Genomic DNA, 20,061 nt, shown 5'->3' on the forward strand with positions numbered 1-20,061 from the left:
GAGAGTTAACCACCTATTTTCTGTATGTCTTATGGAGACGTACCAGAAAGTTCCAGCAAACTCAGGTTATATTGCTACGCCCTGGCAACATCTACTGAATTGTCAAACTATGGTCTCCAGAGAACTGGCTGAGCACACTTCCATCCCCATTTATATGGGCAACTGGAAAAATTTCCAAACTTGCTGTTTTGCCCTTTCTCAGTGAGACACCTAGGTCACATTCTACATACATACAATGTCTTGGGTTTTTTTTTTTTTTACTTAAAAATGGTGTACATTCTTTACTGAATTTAGCAAAAATCAAGGAAGTATTGACAAATTATGCCATCTACCAAGAACAGCAAAAAAAAGAAGCAGCCCAAACTTGTTCAATCAGAATAGTTGCTTTACTGACTCCAGTAAAAAAAAAAAAAAAAAAAAAAAAAAAAAAAAAAAAAAAAAAGATAGTATCTTGTGTTTTTATTTTTCAACCATATTTACTAATACTTAGCCAGCTCTGAGATATTCTGAGTCACTCCTCCTTCTAGGTAACCTATCTAGCTATCAAGCTACAGAAAGCCACCTTCATCTCCTATTATTCCCATTCAAGATTTACAGATAATCAAACTAAAATTGTATTTATCAGCACTGACTGTTTAGAATATAACGGACTCATAAATGTATTCCAAGCGTAGTTATATTTACAAGGTGACAGGATTATATACTTCTAAAATACTAAAAATTAAATTTAATTCTAACATCTAGAGCTGACATTCTCCTACTTTATTTAGTAAGGCAATGTGGAATATTAAAGAATACAAAGTACTTCATGTTATCAAACAAATCCAATAGAGAATATAAAAGTTACCTTTATCAGATGCTCTAGAGGAGAAGCCACTGGTTGTTGAGATGTTATCGTCATCATGCTGAGAGGTAGAATCTTTTATTTCCTTTACGAGGGACAGCCCAGGACTGCCAATGCCAAGTGTGGAAGATGTGGAGGGCTGACAGTGTGGGACTGCGGAATCCAACACGGTGCAGTTCAAATGGCTCCGGTGAAGGGAGGGCCTTGTTAACACATCTGAGAAGTTCAGTGCAGACCTGCTCGTGGATGGTTCTAAACAAGAACAGCGAGACAATCAGTTTCCCTACAGACAAGCTCACAGAAGCCAAAACTGTTTTCTATCAACAGCCATGCTTATTGCCAAGTTCCATGCACAAAAATAGAGAAGCTGAATTTAACTTCCTCACCCAGATAGGGTTTCATCTGTCTGATTACAACAGCAACACTGCTTGCAATACTGAGCATTAATGTCATATTAAGAAGTACTTAAGGATGGGATTTTTCTGAATTTCATCAAAATCTGACCCTGCACTCAAGCACTTAAACTGTGTCTTTCACTAAATCAAACATCTATAAATTCCTTCTCCTCCAGATAATGCTTACAATACGCTTTCCAGAATTTGAGATTACATGAAAAGTTATGGACAACTCTTCAGTTTTTATCATCTAGTAAAAAAGGTGTTGTTAGTCTGAATATGTAACATAAAAATATGTATTTGCAAAGATTTTTGGGGGTTTATTTGTTCTGGTGTCATCATCCTCCCTTCCAAATTCTACCATATCAGGTCATGCTACAGGCAAATTATCTCCTATCCATTAGTTTTTGAGATTTTGGCATAAAGGACAAGTAAGCAATGTGGCCTCAGTTGTAAGACAGGCATTTTTTCCTCATGAAAAGGGTCTGTAAGCACTGCCAGCGTCCTGCAAGAGGTGGTCTCTCACAGCTCCAACTTGCCACATGAACACAATAGCAATTAATGGTCATCTTGCCTGATATCCGTATGTCTACAGCCCCTCCCACGATTTCTGGTATGAACATAATTTTGAGACACTATCATCCTGACATTTGCACTGAAGCTTAAGCTAGCTACTTCAATCTTCATAAGCATTGCACTGCTAGTAATTAATTCTCCAAAGCACTGGTAGATTTTTAGGACTGTCTTGTTTGAGATGAAAGAAAGTGTTATCAGACCAAAGGCTGGCCAAGCAAAGGAACACAGTAACAACAACAACAAAAAAATTATTAATTATTGCTAGAAAGATTAACTACAAACCAAGCTACTGAAAGTTCTAGCGGGTCCCATCTGCTCCTGATTTCTTGGAGCTAGAAAGTTTGCTGTGCAGCTGTTCTCACTGAAAGGTCCTTTCACACTATTCTTCAGGAAAGCCAACACATGTTACTCATTCATGAAAACCTTCTCTATTCCTTTATACAAACTTATGCTCAAGCTACAGCTACACAGAGAGCCATAAAGCTCCTTATTTACAATTAGATAACATTGGTGAGAAAGGTATTTCCTCATTACTTTTCATTCTGCCAACAACAGAAGCAGCTGACTATCCAACAGATGGTTAAGTACATATGCTCACACAATATTTCTCACCTAATTAAAACCTGAGTTCCCAAAACTGCTAATTCAAGAGAAACTCAAATGAGAGCATATGCAAATTCAGAGCACTACAGAAACAGTGAGAGGCATAGGTATAAAGCACAGATTAATTTTAATATGATAAAAGAGTTGTAAACTTCTTTGCCTAGGATCCAAATAATTTTCAAAGACCCCAAGCTAGCAATGCCACACAATGTTACAAAATATTTCAAAAATAATAATGTCATAAACAAAGTTCCCCAGATCACCACTAAACTAACATGGAAATTTAATAAATTGACTGAAGAAGCCCAAAGGAAAAGAAAAAAAAGAAATCAGGACACATGAAGGAATTTTCCTCTGGCATTCTAGGATCTGGTCTTTTGTTTTGAGGACAACAAAACAAATTAATGTTTCTACTACCTTAAGCAATTAGATAAACTTTCATCCCAGATCCTTTAAAAAGAACATGTAACCCACACACTTGCAAATGAATGCTAGCAGTATTTTGCACTTGGCTACTTGAGTACCTGAAGTTAACTCATGACTTCCAAGGGCTCTAAGTGAACTTCCAGTATGTTTAAACTTTGAAGCTAAGGCAGTTCTAAAAACTGAGTTACTGAGGATTTTTCCTTTGATTTTCCTATGTGTGGGGTTATTTTGTGTTGGGGTTTTTGGCAGGTTGGTCATTTTGGTTTGGGTGTTGCAGGGTTTTTTGCTGTTTGCTTTTTTTCTGTCCACATGCTCCTTCCAGTCTCCCCTAGAAATATAGATTCAAAACTAGAAATCTGTGAATAAATACAGATGGTCAGAATACTAAATGGTATTTCACATACCTTCTAAATTAATTCTTGCTGATTCAGGCGTGACTCTCCCATCAATTACCATGGCATCTTCATTTGCATAATCATGGTGATAGTTTACTGGATTCTCTTCCTCGCTTGCAGATTCATTCATATCTACACATTTATCTTCCCTTTTATTGAAATACTTCTGCAACCATCCTGGTACAATGTTTTTCACTGATTCGGTCACTCTGCTAAGGAGTCCCAGCTTGAAAGAAAAATATATGAACACAGTCAGCAGCATACTCTGGGATGCAACCTTGCACAGACCTCCAAGACAGACATTAGATAGCAATATTCAGATGAGTAAGATAAGAGGGTGGTGGATCCTTCATAAAGAATTCCAATACTTCTGGAACATGCATAACAAAAATACAATTAACACTGATTTACTACTAACCCATCAGTTTCTGCACTTCCCACTGACCTTGGCAAAACTTCCACATTCTGAAACTACAGCTGAAGCTCACCAAAAGCTTGTCAAGTCACAAGGTCATCAAGAAATTAAATTTCTAAATAACTCCTGATGTATGCACTTTGTTTTGAGGACTTTTCCTTCTAACACCTTCACTTGAAAAATCATCAAACCCAGAAGCCCAGCAATTATCTACAGCAATAGTGATGAGCAGTAATAGTTACTAAAATCAGTGAACTTAAATATTTCTTTTTCTAATGCTGAACTGCAGGAACAATGTGCACCAAAAACCCCACTATTATGCTCTGAATAGTGAAGGGATTCTGAAAGAATCTCGGAAGAAACAGCTACAGTTGAACAACAGACTCCTCACTACAGGACTCTTGAATAGATTCAATTTGATAAAATTTCATTTAATGGTATGTTAAAATTTTGTATCTACAAACCTTAATATTTGGCAGTTACTGAATACATAAAAGCTATTTCCATTTTGACATTTAGCAATTATTTGTTATGCTTACGTTCTAGTAAGAAGTATTTATTTAACATTTTTAGGCAGTCACTTGTTCCCCATCATAACATGCCTTCTTGTCAAATCTCAACCCTGTGCAGCAGAATGCTTGCAACATGGAGCTCCCCCTCTAACACTGGCTGCAGCCACAGAACCAGCTGCTAACCTCCACAAGTTGAAGAAAGCGCCGAAGCTACCTCCACTATTTCAACACTTTGGAAACTGAAAAGCAACAAGAGCGTAAAAAAGACTTTTATTGAACTTCAATGCCAGTTGCTAACACATGCATCAAGGTACTTTGTTATTTTTCTGGGTTTAGGCAACAAAATTTTCTAAAAATTCATGTGTAGAGAATTGAGAATATTCTTTGAACATGTAGTAGTTGGTCTAGTAAACAACTCTGAAACAAGAACCCTGTTGTATTCAACCTTTAAAAATTCAGCACACATGGAAGAAAAATCCCATATCTGTCATTTTCATACACAGTAACACAAACACCAACTTACAGGACACCCTTGAATCTGGAGTTAGGAGGGGGACTGGCAAAGAGAAGAAAAAGAAGGTAGAAAACAAAAATCTTTTCACAGAAAGAAAGTCATCTTAATTTACAATTTGACATTTTTCTTAATGATCTGTAATTAAATCTTTTACTTGCACAAAGACAGAATAACTAGCCTGGGACAGCTTAAACTAGAATTATCACATGATAAACACATCTATCACAATTACCACACTAAAATGCACACTAATATGACATGATTAGGGTGTTGCTGCTATTCTACATAAATACTAAGCCTCAGCTTGCCAACATAAAAAACTGTGCAACACCATAGCTCACAAGCAGTTCAGTGCCTGGCATCAGCAAAGAGGCAGTCTGTACTCTGTTCCCAGCCCCTCATTTTCACCTTTACTTGTCACCTTTCACTATCCCCCTTTAGGGGAGTGAATATTTTGGTGCTATGAATAAAAGCATATCAGGAACTCAGAGGAATCAAAATTTGCCAAAATAAGCAAATGACAGGACACAAACTGCATCCAAGGCAATTGCCCTTTCCAAAAAGCTAGGCATTACTATATTCAATACTGCTAGAGGATATCTCCATTAGAGGGTAATGTCTTACCCTCTAATGTCTTACCATTAGAGGGTAAGACATTACTGGCCATAAAACAGGAGCCAGTACGATTCTCTTGCTGAGGAAATCCTCCCAGGACTGAAAGCTACCTGAGACTCAAGATGGAAGAAGCCATAGGCATCCAGAAGAGTAAACACCCAATCATTAGTAATCCTAATGAGAAACTGGAGAATGTAGCTAGACTAGTAATTAACTAAGATGACGTTTTAGCATCCAGATCTGACACCAGACTGGTTTGACCCTTTTGTGCCAATGGCAGCCTTGCCATTCTCCACATAATCAGCATTCCAAGCTGGGTAACACAGGGTAACATCCCAAACCTACCCATGAGCTGGAACTCAGCACAGCTGTACCGCACCAAGAACTAATGGCCTGTTCCATCTGGCTTAGGCACAGTAACAGACAAGGAGCATAGTTTTATACTACAGAATAATGCTGGCTTAGTGACAAAGCAAGAGAAAGCAAAATACATGTAAAGGCACCTACATTTTCTATCAGCAAAATATATTAAAGGCACTGCGAAAGAACTATGCAGGCATTATGAACGAGCCATCACCAAAAACAGATCCCATTAAAAAAACACCTTCCCCCTAAAAGTATTCCACATTCCCCAGGTATGCCTATTCAAATACACACAGATGACACACCAAAAAAACCACCAGAATTCCTTCCATCATCTCTTATCTGCCCATGAGAGCTAAAAGCCAATCAATAAAGCTCTGTGGCTGGATTCCTGATCAAATCAGGCAGTTAAGGTACCACTGACATTTGAACATGCATACTGCTTATTCCTGCCAGAACAATTCAGCAAAATGTCATGCCTTACAGGGTCTTTAAAGCTGGCATTTTAATCTTACCCTAACTTGCAGTTTCCTTATTCTTCAACTTCAGCACATGCATTTAAACACTCTTTCCCTCTCTCTGCATATGCAAATAAGCCAACCCTGTCAGCGTTAGAACACTCCCCCTCTACCACTTCTGTGTCACCAGCTCTCCACTCTGTCCATCCCATCTCCTCAGAGAGGAATCATTAATCCTTCTAGAAGGCTGACATGGATAGTACACATCTCATTGATGCCAACAGATCTTCAGATATGAAATACAAAAGACACAGCAACAGAGAACTCTAGCAGGCTTATTCTCCAGCAAACTGCTCAGATCCCAATCTTCTCCTGACACAAATATGAACCAGCCTCTTCCAGAACACCTTCATTCAGTACAGCTATTCTGAACATGCTACTGCACAAAAACTGTTCTAGTTCCCAGTCTCAGGTTGGGAGCAGGGGATATGGTACAGGCCACACAGATACCAAACTTAGTATCATGGAAGGGCAAAAGGCTCAGAGGGGCAATCCCAACTGTGTGACTGCTGTCTGTTTTATTCAGTGAACATATTTAACTCCTTAACTGACTGATTTCAGAGGTTTGAACTGCTGTCAGTATCAACTGCTATCACTTCAAATACACTCATCCCAAAAAATTTCAGCAGGAAAGCTTAACAAAATTAAATTCCACCAGAAAGACCCAGTAGCTTATGAATAGGTATTTACAAGAGTTTTTCAAAATCTGTGCATCATCTCAAGTGTCTGCAGCTCTGCTAAGTCTATCTAAGTCTATGTATACAAACATCATAGCAACAGTAACTACAGTAACAGCTACTCCAAGGCATATTGGCTTGACATCATGGAATCACTGAACTATTAAGGCTGGAAAAGACCTCTTAGATCATTGTGTCCAACTGTTACCCAAGAGTCCAAACCATCCTTGTTTGGGCAGGAACACTTATTACTGAGTTTCAAGCCCTGCTCCTTAGGTCCCAAGACTCATCTGAAGGGCCACGAGCATTATTTTGAAGGCTCCAAGTCTGATTAGTAAGGCCCAAAGCCTCATTTGTAGAATTCAAACTCTTTATAGAATACAAAGGCAGATCTCCAGGCCCAAACCCTAGCTTCCAAAGCCTCCTATTTAGGATTCAGCCTTTTATCTAATGGGCTCAAAGCCTCCAAAAACCCATTTCTAGCGAGCAGAGCCTCATCTCAAAGTATTGAAGCATCATTTGAGGGCACAAAACCGAAGAAAATCCAACCTCAGGGTTCAGACCCTCCTACTCATCTCCAAAAGCCCATTTCCAGGGCCCAAAGCTCTGTGTTGAAGACTCAAATCCTTCCTTGGAAGGTCCAAAGCCCTGTTCTCATAAGGTCATGGAATCAAGTTTGAAAACATCTTTAAGATCTTCAAGTCCAACTGTTAATTGCAGCACTACCATCATGTTCACCATTAAACCATGTTCTCAAGTGCCAGCTCCAACTGCCCTTCTCTGGACATGCTCTAGCCCCTCAGTGTCTTCCTTGTAGAGAGTGGCCCAAATCTGAACAGAGGGTTGCAGATGTGGCCTCACTAGTGCTGAGTACAGGGGGACAATCACTGCCCTGGTCCTACTATTGCTAATAGAGGGCAGGATGCCACTGGCATTCTTGGCCACCTGGACACTGCTGGCTGCTGTTCAGCTGCTGCTGTCCAGCACCACCAGGTCCTTTTCGCCATGCAGCTTTCCAGCCACCCTTACCCCAGGCAGTAGCATTACAGAGGGTTGTTGTGACCCAAATTCAGGGCTGGGCACTTCATCTTACTGAACCTCATACAACTGGCCTCAGCCCATCTACCCAGCCTTCCCAGTTCCCTGTCTAGAACATTCCTGTCCTCCAGTTGATCAACACTCCTGCCCAACTTGGTGTCATCTGCAAACTGGCTTAGGGTGCAATTGATCCCCTTGTCCTGGTCATTGATGAAGATGCTAAAAAGGACTGGCCCCAATATTGAGCCCTGGCAATCACCATTTGTGTCTGGTCACCAGCTGGATGCAACCCCATTCACCACCACGCTCTGGGCCTGGCCATCCACACAGTTTTTTACTCAGCAAAGATCACACCCATTCACACCACAGGAAGCCAGGAGAATGCCATGGGAAATGGTGTCAAAGGCTTTACTAAATTCTAAATAGATGACATCCAACATCCAGAGCCTTTCCCTCATCCACCAAGTGGGTAACTCTATCACAGGAGATCAGACTGGTCAAGCAGATCTGCCTTCATAAACCCATGCTGGCTGCAACACTAAGCAAAAGATATGTAGACAGAGTTAACAAACAGGTGTCATAATTTACTACTTTAAAATACCATTTCTTCAAAGGATTTAGATAAAGAAAGAAAAATCAGTAGTTTGTGGTCACAGTTTGAATTCCAAACTTAAAAGCACGCAATAGCTGGCCAAAAATATATTTCTTGGCCAAAAATATTTACAGAATAAGATAGTTGTTCCAGCTTGTAAGGGTCTTTCACACTGCAAAGGGTGAGGAAAGTACTGGCAGGAGCACTCAGTAGTGACACATTATTCGAAAACATCCATTTTGTAACTGAGCTGATTTCAGTCCAGGAGGTTTAAGGACGAAAAAACTGTATAAAAATTATATAACAGTTATACACTTAAAGGAATTTGTCAGAGATGCAAAATACACAACTAGATAAAACAGCTGATTTCCACTTCACTGCACACACACCTCTGAAAAGCATCAAATTCTTGCCTCTCAAAGACTTCTTTGTTTCAAATTTCAAAGTTAAAGTTATTAGAACATATGAATTGGTAAGTCCTCAAAAAGAAAACCTGCCCCTAACAGTGAAGCTCACTGAGAGCAGATCAATCTAACCAATGCCAAACACCAAAAAGGAATTTTCTTGCCCTCCACCCCCCACAGTTAGCTCATGCCAGCTCTGGCACATAGCAGGCTACTTCTTTCCATACTAGCTGAACTCATAAATCTGGCAAAAAGTACGTGTTTCTCTGCTGGGCCAATGAGTTAAACTGGCTCAGTGCACCAGAACTGGATTGAGAGAAAGCACGATCAGACAGCCAGAACTAGAGGAACAGGAAATAAAACTTCTCCCTTCTTTCAATCATCCTGTGTCTGTATTGTCATTAAAAACACTGTCCCATTCTCCTCTTCACTTCACCCTTCCCTTGTGCTACCACTAGCACATATAAGCAAGCAAATGACGAACTGTAGCAAGGCTCTATTAAATAGATCCAACCAAAAATCTGTCTATAGACTATGACAGTGAGGACTACCCCTCAGGGGCATCAGGTTGCTGGTGCAGTTTACCATGTGCCTGCATTGATGCTCATGCAACAGCATGAAGAGAAATGGAAACATAACATGATTGTCTCTTGCAGCAGCGGACTTAGACTGGATTAGACTAACTCTGCTTTTGCTATTCAGGGAGTGACTTCAATTTGGATGTAGGACAGCAGAGTTTGATATTTCATTTAGAAAAAAGACAATAAAACTTATGACTTAATATGAACAGTACGTTTCAGGAATGTTATTAATTATGTAACACTTGAAAAACAACAATTTTATTTAAGGCAAGTGGACTAGTTTAGATTTATTCCTGAAAGTCTTGAAGAAGGGATTCTATTACCAGATGCCAGTGTATTACTTTCTTATTGCTTAAGTGAGCCTTATTTTCCTTAGTCTAGTTAGCTTTAGAATAAACATTCCAGGGAAATTCAGGTATTTTCTGGCACCGTTTGCACATCTGTATATATTATTATCACTTACAGCTGAGAGCAAAACACCTGTATGTGCTCTGAGAGATAAATCAGTGCTTAACACACTAGGTTAAATCCTTGTGACACCAAATGGTTTTATATGAAGTTTTGTCCACACCTTCAGTTAACACAGTGAGAACATTACAAAACACACCACAAAGTACAAGGTACCTTTCTTTTTTCCTTTTAGAAAACACTACACAGGCACTAGCTAACCCTCAGCAGCGATCAGCAATGGGCATTGTAAATTACATTCAGTACCACACTTTGAAATGGAAATCTATCAGCAGCAAAACCAAAAAGTTTAAGATTCATGAGACTATTTTCCCTTACAACTTTACAAGCAGTTTTAAAGTTTGTTCTTTCCCAATTTAAGAAGGAACTCCAAGTAGTTAGTATTTTTTAATTGAAGACTGCTGCAACTCAGCTGTGACAGTGCGTCTCCAGGTAAGTTTCATAAACAGTATCTAGAATTATATCAGTTGAAATGCTGCTCAGAATATCTTTCCTAAAAGGAAACCCTATAGTCTAAACTTGCTACTTTTATTTCTGACATAACCACATGGACATGAAGTTTTAAACCAGAAAGATCAAGAAGTACATTTCCCATGGCAACAGCTGGTCTTTACAAGTTCATTATCACAAGTTATCAGATTTCGCAAAGTATAACACATATTTTATATTTAGGATTAAAATACATTATTTACACATAAAATTGTTTATCTTATTTATAGGTATTCTATACATATTAAGATCCAATTCATTACAGTATTTCAACATCACCAAACATAACTGATAATGGCAAAGTCTTCCTCTTCCCTGCATTTACAGCCAAGGAGTTCATGCATACAAGGGCTATCAACGCATCATACCCTACACTACAAATTTGCTACCTGCTACAATGCACAACGCTCTCACCAAAGAATTAAATATTTTCAATGTCATTTTGCCTGAAAGCACTCACAAACAAAACATAGTATCATCACACTGTGGCACATAATGGTGAAGACACGCTATGTATTTAAAACAAAATAGGGCAGCCCAAATTCTGCAACAACTCCTGAAGCAATAGTTAAATGCCATCTGAGGTCAACTTGCAGCTTGCAGATGTCCATCCCTGTGTCCAGTTCTTCCTAGTGAGTATAAGGCTCGAAGGTTTGAAGTATATTTCACAAAACTAAGCTACAAAATCTCACTCCTGACATTTTGGAAAACACAGTTTAAATTTTTAAATATAACACAGTATTAGCAAAAACCAGCAAAATTTTCACATCCTCCCTCTGAATTATCTTTTCTGCCCATGTTGATCTATAAACTGAGCTGACAATACCACATTCCAGTCATTTTGCAAAATCTACAGCCAATCCTGTTGCACTTTCAGTAGGTTATCTAATTCACAGATTTTAACAGGTAAATTAAAATCGAGTAACCAAATAATCAAATTTAGTTACTTGCTGTGATAATTTGGTACTTCAGCAAAACTCAAAGCCTTCCTACATTTTAAGTACCATACACAAAAGTTAAGCCTCACAATTCATCTAAATAGCATAACCTGCAATTACTTTAAACTGGACACATCTAACCCTGGTGCATACACTTCCTGACTAGATTCTAAAATGTAAGAATTGGTGCTTAAGAGAAACTAAAGCAATGGCCCTTGGACACAGTTGCTTTAGCTAGAGCAGTGAGGGGTATTATTACATCTTTGACATTTTAAGGCAATATTCTGAAACTGTAAAGCCCAGGTAGCCTCAGCTCTGCTGCAGGGCAGTAATCTTCAGTTGTGAGAGACAGCAGTGTCTTTCTGGACATATTTTTTCATCACACTGCAACTGACAGAACCAAGAGCATCTCATTTTAAACATATAACCAGTATCTTCAGACACTTACCAGCAACATGAAAAATTGCCATTGCACATAGAGATTATTTTTTTAGTGACAGAACGTCACTAAAAAATAATCTACAAATATGTAAATATCCTACATCTCTGTAAAGTAAGTTAGTAACAAATATTGAGGGCTGACATTAGAAAAACATGCACTGTTATAAATTTAATATGTATCTGGTTGCACCACAGCAATTCCTGAACACAGTTGCATTTAAACTAGTTTAAGCCTTGTTTTTATCTATTTTCCTTAGGATAATTTTAATTACAAATGCACCTGTATTACAGTCTCACCAATTTAATACCTCATTACTGTAAATATTTCAGTGCCTCACTGTAATTCAGTCTCAAAGAAAATGACAACTGAACAGTTTATCTCTTTGCTTGGTTTACTTCAGTCTTGGAAGTCACCAGGCCTTGAGCTCTAATAGGAGAAAGAGTCTTGAGACATATCTACTTCAAAAACATTTGATTCAAAATACAACCATAACTAAAAGCAAAGTCAGCCAGCTCCCCAAGACACTCACACAACTTTTTCCAAGAGCAGAACCATCAAGAAAACATTAAATAGCCTCAGTAAGGAGAAAGAACATTTTGTACTGGCTCACGTATTTGCAAATTGTGTATGTGCTATTCACAGCTGTAGGACTCAATGCATTGCTGGTATATCTGTGTTGCCACACACATTTCATCCCAGCAAATGGGAATGTAAAGATGAACTCATGTTTAGTTGAAAAAACCACAGTAGTCTCAAGTCAAACCCACCCAAAGATCCTGTACTTAAGTGCAACATGCATTGATTCATAGAATCTTTTGGATTGGAAGGGACCTTTAGAGGTCATCTAGTCCAAACTTCCCTGCAATGAGCAGAGGCATCTTCAACTAGATCAGGTTGCTCAGGGCCCCATCTAACCTGACCTTGAATGCTCCCAGGGACAGAGCTTCAAACACCCCTCTGGGCAACCTGTTATAATGTATCATCATCTTTTTTAAAAATGCTTCCTTACATCCAGGGTGAATCAACCTTTCTTCACTTAAAGGAGTCTAAGTCCCCTTTAGGTTCTCAAAGGTGTTCATAAAGTCTTCCCAGAACCTTCTCTTCTCCAGGCTAAAGAGCCCTAACTCTCTCAGCCTGTCTTCATAGGAGAGGTTCTCCTGCTCCCTGACAATTCTTGAGGCCCATCTCTGGCCTCACTCCAACAGGTCCATGTCCTTCCTGTGCTGAGGACCCCAGAGCTGGATGCAATACTCCAGGTGGGGCCTCACCAGAGAGGAGTGGAATATCAGAATCCCGTCCCTCAGCCTGCTGGCCACACTTGCTTTGGGTGCAGCCCAGGATATGTTTGGCTTTCTGGAAGCACACATTGCCAACTCACACACAGCCTCTCATCCATCAGCAACCCCAAGTCCTTGGCAGAACTGCTCTCCATCTACTCATGCCCCAGCTTGCATCGATACTGGGGTTGCACCAAGCAAGTGCAGTACAATAAATATTGAATTGATTACACAGAACATGAAAAAGCAAAATAAAACCCACAAGATTTTTACAACTTAATAGCAGAAAAATGGAAAAGCGTATCACATGACCTACCACTAAAAAGACAGAAGACATTTTTTAAAACTGGTCCGCAAAACAGCAACCCTAGAAAAAAGCCTCTTAGTTACTCTCTTTCTGAGGGCAAGCTCACAATTTACTCTGGAAAAACTTCAACAGTGAGATGGAGGCATTATTTCCTTCTGCAAGAGACAGCACAACCCTGAAGACAGAACTACAGGATGAACCAGCAAAAGGATTACCAACCTAGAGTAACAGTGTCATTTACACTGAAACCATGCCTGTGTGTGCTCTGTGGTGCAGCTGCAGCAGCTCTGTCAGAATCACACACACATAGAGGCTGCATGACACCCTAGAGATCACCTACTACTACAACCTCCTCCTCAGAGAATGGCCAAAACCAGCAGGTCATCCACAGCTGAGTCCACCTGGGTTTCGAGGCCTCTCTGGGCAGTTCTTCCAACATGCTAGCTAGCCTTACAGTTAAAAAAAATTCCTATTATGAAATCAGAATTTCCATTTTGGCATCTTGAGTCCACTGTCCCTTTGTATACATGAATCTCCTATGAATCTCCTAGAAGAGCCTTGCTACACTTTCTCTATAATCTCATTAGGTATTTGCTGCTTTTAATCTGAACACACCCAGTTCTCAAAGCCATCATTACTTTGGTGTCTCTCAACCAGACTCATTCCTATGTTTTCCTTGTCTTTGCTTAAACTGGAGAGGACAAAACTAGACACAACAGTCCAGATGCAGTCCTAGAAGTGCTGCATGCAGGGGAAAAAACAACTCTCTTAACATCCTTCCCACACACTTACTAATACCTCCCAGTATCCAGCTGGCCTTCTTTACCTCAAGAGCACGCTGCGGACTCACGTTCAACTTGTTGTCCAGCAGGTAGGTGGGGTTGTTTTGCTCCACATGAAGGACTTCACATTTGCCTTTATTAAAACTCACAAGATTCTTGGCAGCCCACTTCTGCCAAGTTCCCTCAATGGCAGCCCTATTCTTCATTATACAACAGGTCTGAAGTTCCCAAGGGTTTGGTATTATCTAGGAAACTGCTGAGGATCCATGCCATTCCTTCATCCATAACCTGGATGGTTAATAAAGACATGGAACAGCATCAGCCTCAAAATCAACCTCTGAGAGCTCTATTAGCAATTGGCTGCCACTGGATCTTTGTACTGCTGGTCACAACCCTTTGAGGTCCAAGGTCCTGCTCATTTTCCAATCACTTTATGGACCACCTGACAAGTCTGTATTTCACCAAGCGGACAACAGGAATCACATAGGAGACCATGCTGCGGGCATTGCTCAAGTCCAGGTAAACAACATCCACCGTTTGCCCCACGTCCACTGATCCAGTCATCCCAGTGTATTATGAGTTCATTAAATGATGCTATGGCAGCCCACTACCTGCACCAACCTGGAATACTTTTGCTCAAACATTTTTGGGCACACAAAAGAGATTCTGAACTCTGTCCTGCCAAGTTGTTAGAATCAGCAGCAGCTTAGTTTGTCCATGGCAGGGGAGGAAGAACTGGTTCTAATTACTGACTGAAGGAATAAATAACTCAGAGGAAGTGATGTGCTGCCAGCAACCAAAGACAATTTGCAGTGTCCCAGCTAACACAGTCAATTATTTCATCTGCTTTTTTCTTCTCCTAAGATACAACCTACTAATACTGTTTGTCCTTAATACTTCACAGTCTCCAAGACTGTCACAACACTTTGAAACAAACCCTAGAATATTAATGAAATGCTATAGTACTCATCATCTACAATTTGTACAAGCGTACAGTACTGCTAGCCTAAAGGAGAGACAACTGTCAATATCTCAGTTTTTTAAGTTCTTCCCAATGAGGATACATTTTTGTTTACAGTAGCAGTAGAAAGCCAAGTGCCAAATTTAAACACCTATTTTGCCAGTATCATATTGCTGGGACAAAGACAAAACTTCTGATGTTTACTATTAGCCCATCTTTTAAAATGAATCTTTAAATACATATTAAACATTTCTTCAAATCTATTTGTTTTAGCTCAGTGTGCTAGCTTACTACTAAACCAAATCAGGCAGAATTGCATACAGATACAACCACATTAAAGTGTGCTTCAAGGTGCAATCCTGTTGACTGGAGTTAATACAATTGCATTTGTGTAGGTCTGTATGGATATTCTTAATAAAGATTTTCCTAATTAGTATTTTCCTGTTTATGGCCTATGAAACATTACCTAGGTTACATTGCTCAATATGATACTCTCAGAACTCTTAAGCATCAAAGTTTCAAATTTTCCTGACAAAATAAACCTTGTGGTTTTTAAGATCCCTTCTGCCCACTGCCTGCCAAGCAAGGCCTACCTTCAAGACAGCAGCAAGCGACAATGCAATACTTTAGACACTGCTGCATACAGTTTTCAGTTCTCAGTCCTGTAGCTAGTCCCTCTGGGAAGAACCTTACATGACATCTCAAGTGACTTGGTGAAACACACAAATCCAAAGGGGTTTCACGACCCAGGCCTATGAGAGCGGCTTCCAGTGACCTTCTGGTCCCCTTTGTCAGGTTACGTCCTAACTGTATCAGCATAAGACCAACTACAATATATGCACAGACTTACCCTGGTTTCATCAAGGAAAACATCTTTGGATTTGGACATCCACATTATAAATATGCACTGGCACATACACACATAGGAAAAAAGGAAAACAGCACTCCTCAGCAGAAGTTTTAGTCTACAGACATTATCTCTAATATCAAACAGCTGTAAGCTAAAGCTTAACATGAATATAGACGTTTAAGGGAAGGTTATAAACACTTTTCAACTAACTGTTTTTTTCTCATGCTTATATCTGTCTGTATGAGTTTAAATAAAAGTGCAGGAGATTCAAAGTTCTCTGACTCCTTCATTTGAATGCTTAATTCTCAAAATAAAAAAATACCAAGAAAACTAATTTTATTCTCTTCTTAAAGTCGCACTTAAAATCTCTGAAATCTATTACCTGGATGAGAAATGGCACTGCTCCAAGTTAAACCAGCACGAGCACACACATGAAAACCCAAAACTAAACATAAAATTAGCAGTAGGAACATACAAATACTCTTCTAGAAGGAGTTTAATAAGCCAGCAATGCAAACATCCCTCCCGTTTAACACATCTGCATCGGTAATTTCCATCATCAGTCTATCCAAATGACCAGGACAAACCAGGACTTAGAAACACTGGGACCACATCTGGGAGATGAAACTCAGATGCTGGACACAACAGCTCCCTCACTTGGCATGTGCTTAGCTCTCAAAGAAGCTGTAATTTTAACCCAAGTGCCTAAGCTCCTTAAAAAGTGCAGGAGGAGGCAGGATATTTCAGCATGGGATGGCCAAGTAAACAGTGTGCTGAGCACAGCATAACCTAAAGTCAATGCATTCAGTGTGGAGCTGTCAACACTCTACCCCTAGGAAAGCACAGTCAATGGGAAGAACTCGACAATTCTACTCCAAGAACACCCACCAAATAGATACAAAAAGGCTTTTTTTTGTTCTGATATGTAATTCCCTCACCTCAAATCCTCATGGTTAGTGGATACTGTCCTTACCTCATGGTGCTGCTACTTTTTCTTTCTTGGTTTAATAATACAGCTGCTGACAGTGCACTTTTTATAAGGCAGGATGGTAGCCCAGAAAGGAAAATACTGTGGTTTAGTTCCTTCACTAGTGGGGGAAATCTACTCATAGCTCCATCTTCCAAGAGAAAATACAAGCTGCAAGTCACATCCTCCAAGCAGCATCTGTTCATCTCTCCTATCTGAGACTGGTTTAAAAAAAGACTCCACAGTTAAAAAAACACATACTCAAATATAATGAAATATGGCTCAATCAGGCACCTGGGGAGAAAAGGGCAGGAAATTCTGCACTTTCCATGTTTATTCCAAGAATATATAAAACAAATAACTTCTGAAATCATGGATTACAGGCTGTGTGTCTGCACTCTTGGAAGGTAACATCTTATACATCCTCTTCCTGACTCAATGAATCACGCATTCTTTTTCTGGATAATAACACAGTTTCAGTCAGAAGAACTCAAAGACAACACACAGCTTGGCAACTGGGATATTTGCCCAGAAAGTTGAAGATGTAGGTTGATGCCTCTAGGCAAAAAAAAAAATAATCTGAAGCGGGGTCTACCACATTTTGAACAAATGCTTTAGCTAATCATCTTTGAAAACCAGCATCATCTCCACTTCCAAATGTCTTCTAAAGCCGTTGCTGCACTTAATGGAAGACTGACTCTGCAGCACACTAGGCACCTCTGGAGAATTCCCACCTGACCAAGCTCCCTGGGAGACTATAACAAAATAACAACATCAAAAAAGCAAAACAGCTTAAGAAAAACACACAACAGGCCTGTTGTAAGCCTGGCATCATGCTACTCATCTTTCATACAAGTGGAAAAGAATCAGATATCCTAAGAACTTTAAAGGTATGAACAATATGGCATTCAGTGCTTAGGCACCTTCAGAGCTTGGTGATAAGAGACTGAGTTTTCAGGACTGCAGTCTTGACCTCAAGCACTTAGTTCCAATACAGTACTTCTATGAGCTTCCTTATTGATAATAGTTAGGGGAGCAGGAGATCACGTCCAGTCTGCACTGAGCACTTCCATGTCTTCTCAAACTCATTACTGAGAGACAACACCAAACCATAGAATACTTTCTGCAGAGTGGATGTTTTATTGAAAATAAAATTATCAATTAATTCCAGTTCAAGTCAGCTATCTACCCAGAGCGCATCTTTTTAGGTAAAGCAGGTTAGCAAGCTACATAGGGTTAAAAAGCCATCCCTTACAACAAATGCACATCTGACACCTATCTGTTTGACTATTTAGCATTTCTTCCCCAATATATTTCTTGTTAATTTGATTGATGTATTTGACTCGCAGCATCCATGCACTGGGCTGAATCCCACAGATATCCCCCCAAGCACATGTTTGCTTTGCCCCATTGTTTAAATAAACCGACTAGAAAACACACAGAGGTAACAGACAATAGAATAATCAGAAAATCATCTCACCTAATTATTTTAAATTCATCTGTTTTATCAGTTATCTACACAGTATCACCACATGCAGGATATTGCAATTTCAACATCACTCTGTTGTTCATGTAAGAGCTTTCAACATTTGTTCTGCAAGTGCAGTGATTCTTTAGATGAAGCGTCACCCTGCCCGCTTTACAAGGACAACGCTGCTGATCAGTGTGTTATACAAAGGATTAAGTACAGTACTTCCCAAATAATAAGAACTAATTGAGCAACAATTAATGCATAACATGCCCTCAATTTTGCATATAATATTTAATCTCCTGGCTTATATTACCAATTTAATAACATAAACGCTTTGGTTTTACAGTCAATTTCAGGTTCACAAATACACGTGAAAGGCATTTCCAGAGCACTGTCTCCAGGCATCTTGAAATTCTCTGACAAACAGGAGTTGGGAAGGATCTTTGCTTCTACTCTCTGCAGCCACTCTAAATGGCATAGGATCTTTGTAATGCAATTTACAAACTGCTTTTTTTCTGTTATCTATCTATTCTGTCCTACAACACAAAGAACAAATGTCTTATGAATTACATTTTGCTTGCACTGCACTAGCACGTTTAGGGACAGGCAAGACACTGAAAAAAAAACCTAAGGGTTTTTTAGGCAGCATCCTATAAAAAAAATAAAAAAATAAAAATTAAAACAAAAAAAAAAAGAAAAAAGAAACCACAATGGAAGATGCCTAACTACCCAGCACCCTCACGGACTCATTTGCAACCTGGAATTTGTCAAGAAAAGCAAATATTGGAAGCGATGCACTTAAATCTGACGACTAACTTTAACTTGATAACCCAATTAAGATCATTTTAATCACGATTTAACCGGGCAGCCCAGAGACAAAACGAGCATCCCGTGGAGCGAGATCCAGCCCGCTCCGACCACGATGAGAGGGAATGCGCACCTAACCCTTCCCAGCCGCCTTCTCCTCCTCCTCCCGCCTTTGCTCCTGCTAGCGGGGGACAGGCAGGAGACAAAGGGGAGGCGAGAATCCCCCCGCAGCCCGGCGGCGCCGGAGCGGGGTGAGCGCCCGGAAATCCCACAATCCCCATGGCCCCGGCGGGAAACCCTTCCCTCCTCCCTCCCCACGGGCCGCTCCACCGGGAAACCCCGGCCCGAAGCCGCGCACGTGGGACTGCATGGAGAGCGGGGGGGGGGGGGGGGAAGGGGGGGAAGGGTGGCGGAGGAAAGAGGCGTCTCTGCCGGGTCGGGCCTCCGGGGCGCCTCCTGCCGCCGCTGAGGGGAGCGCCGGGGGAGACGCGGGATAGGAGGGGAAGAGGTTCACGGGGCTGACCCGCGACTTCACCTGCTGCTTGCCCCTCGCGTAGGGCGGCTTCGCGGCTCCCAGGTGGTGCCGTCGGGTCCGGATCTTGCCGCCACCGCCGCCGCTGCCACCCGAGGCCATGATGCGATCCGGCCCGCCGCCGCCGGCGGCCTCGTCCTCCTCCCCCTGGTGCGGCCGCTGTGCTCCGCCGCGGCCCGGCGGCGCTGTCGCTGTCACCGTCCCCGCGGGGACGCGCCCGGCCGGGCCTCTCTCCCCCCGCGCCGCTCCCGCCCGCCACGCGCCGCGCGCGGCCTCTGGTGCGCGCGCGGGGGGCTCCTCCG

General features: G+C 40.8%; 1 protein-coding gene across 1 annotated transcript in view; it reads right to left on the reverse strand.

Annotated features, from left to right (window-relative positions):
- The window catches only part of NUP153 (nucleoporin 153), a 44,633-nt gene extending 24,664 nt beyond the window's left edge, over positions 1–19,969 (reverse strand). The window contains exons 1-3 of the mRNA XM_053963635.1: positions 19,763–19,969; positions 3,249–3,465; positions 848–1,096 (exon numbers count right to left, since the gene is read on the reverse strand). Coding sequence (XP_053819610.1) covers positions 848–1,096; positions 3,249–3,465; positions 19,763–19,861 — 565 coding nt within the window. The 5' untranslated portion in view covers positions 19,862–19,969. The remainder of the gene's footprint in view (positions 1–847; positions 1,097–3,248; positions 3,466–19,762) is intronic.
- Positions 19,970–20,061: the final 92 nt, after the last annotated feature.

Source organism: Vidua chalybeata, chromosome 1 (genome assembly GCF_026979565.1).
Source record: "Vidua chalybeata isolate OUT-0048 chromosome 1, bVidCha1 merged haplotype, whole genome shotgun sequence".
Classification (NCBI taxonomy): Eukaryota; Metazoa; Chordata; class Aves; order Passeriformes; family Viduidae; genus Vidua; species Vidua chalybeata.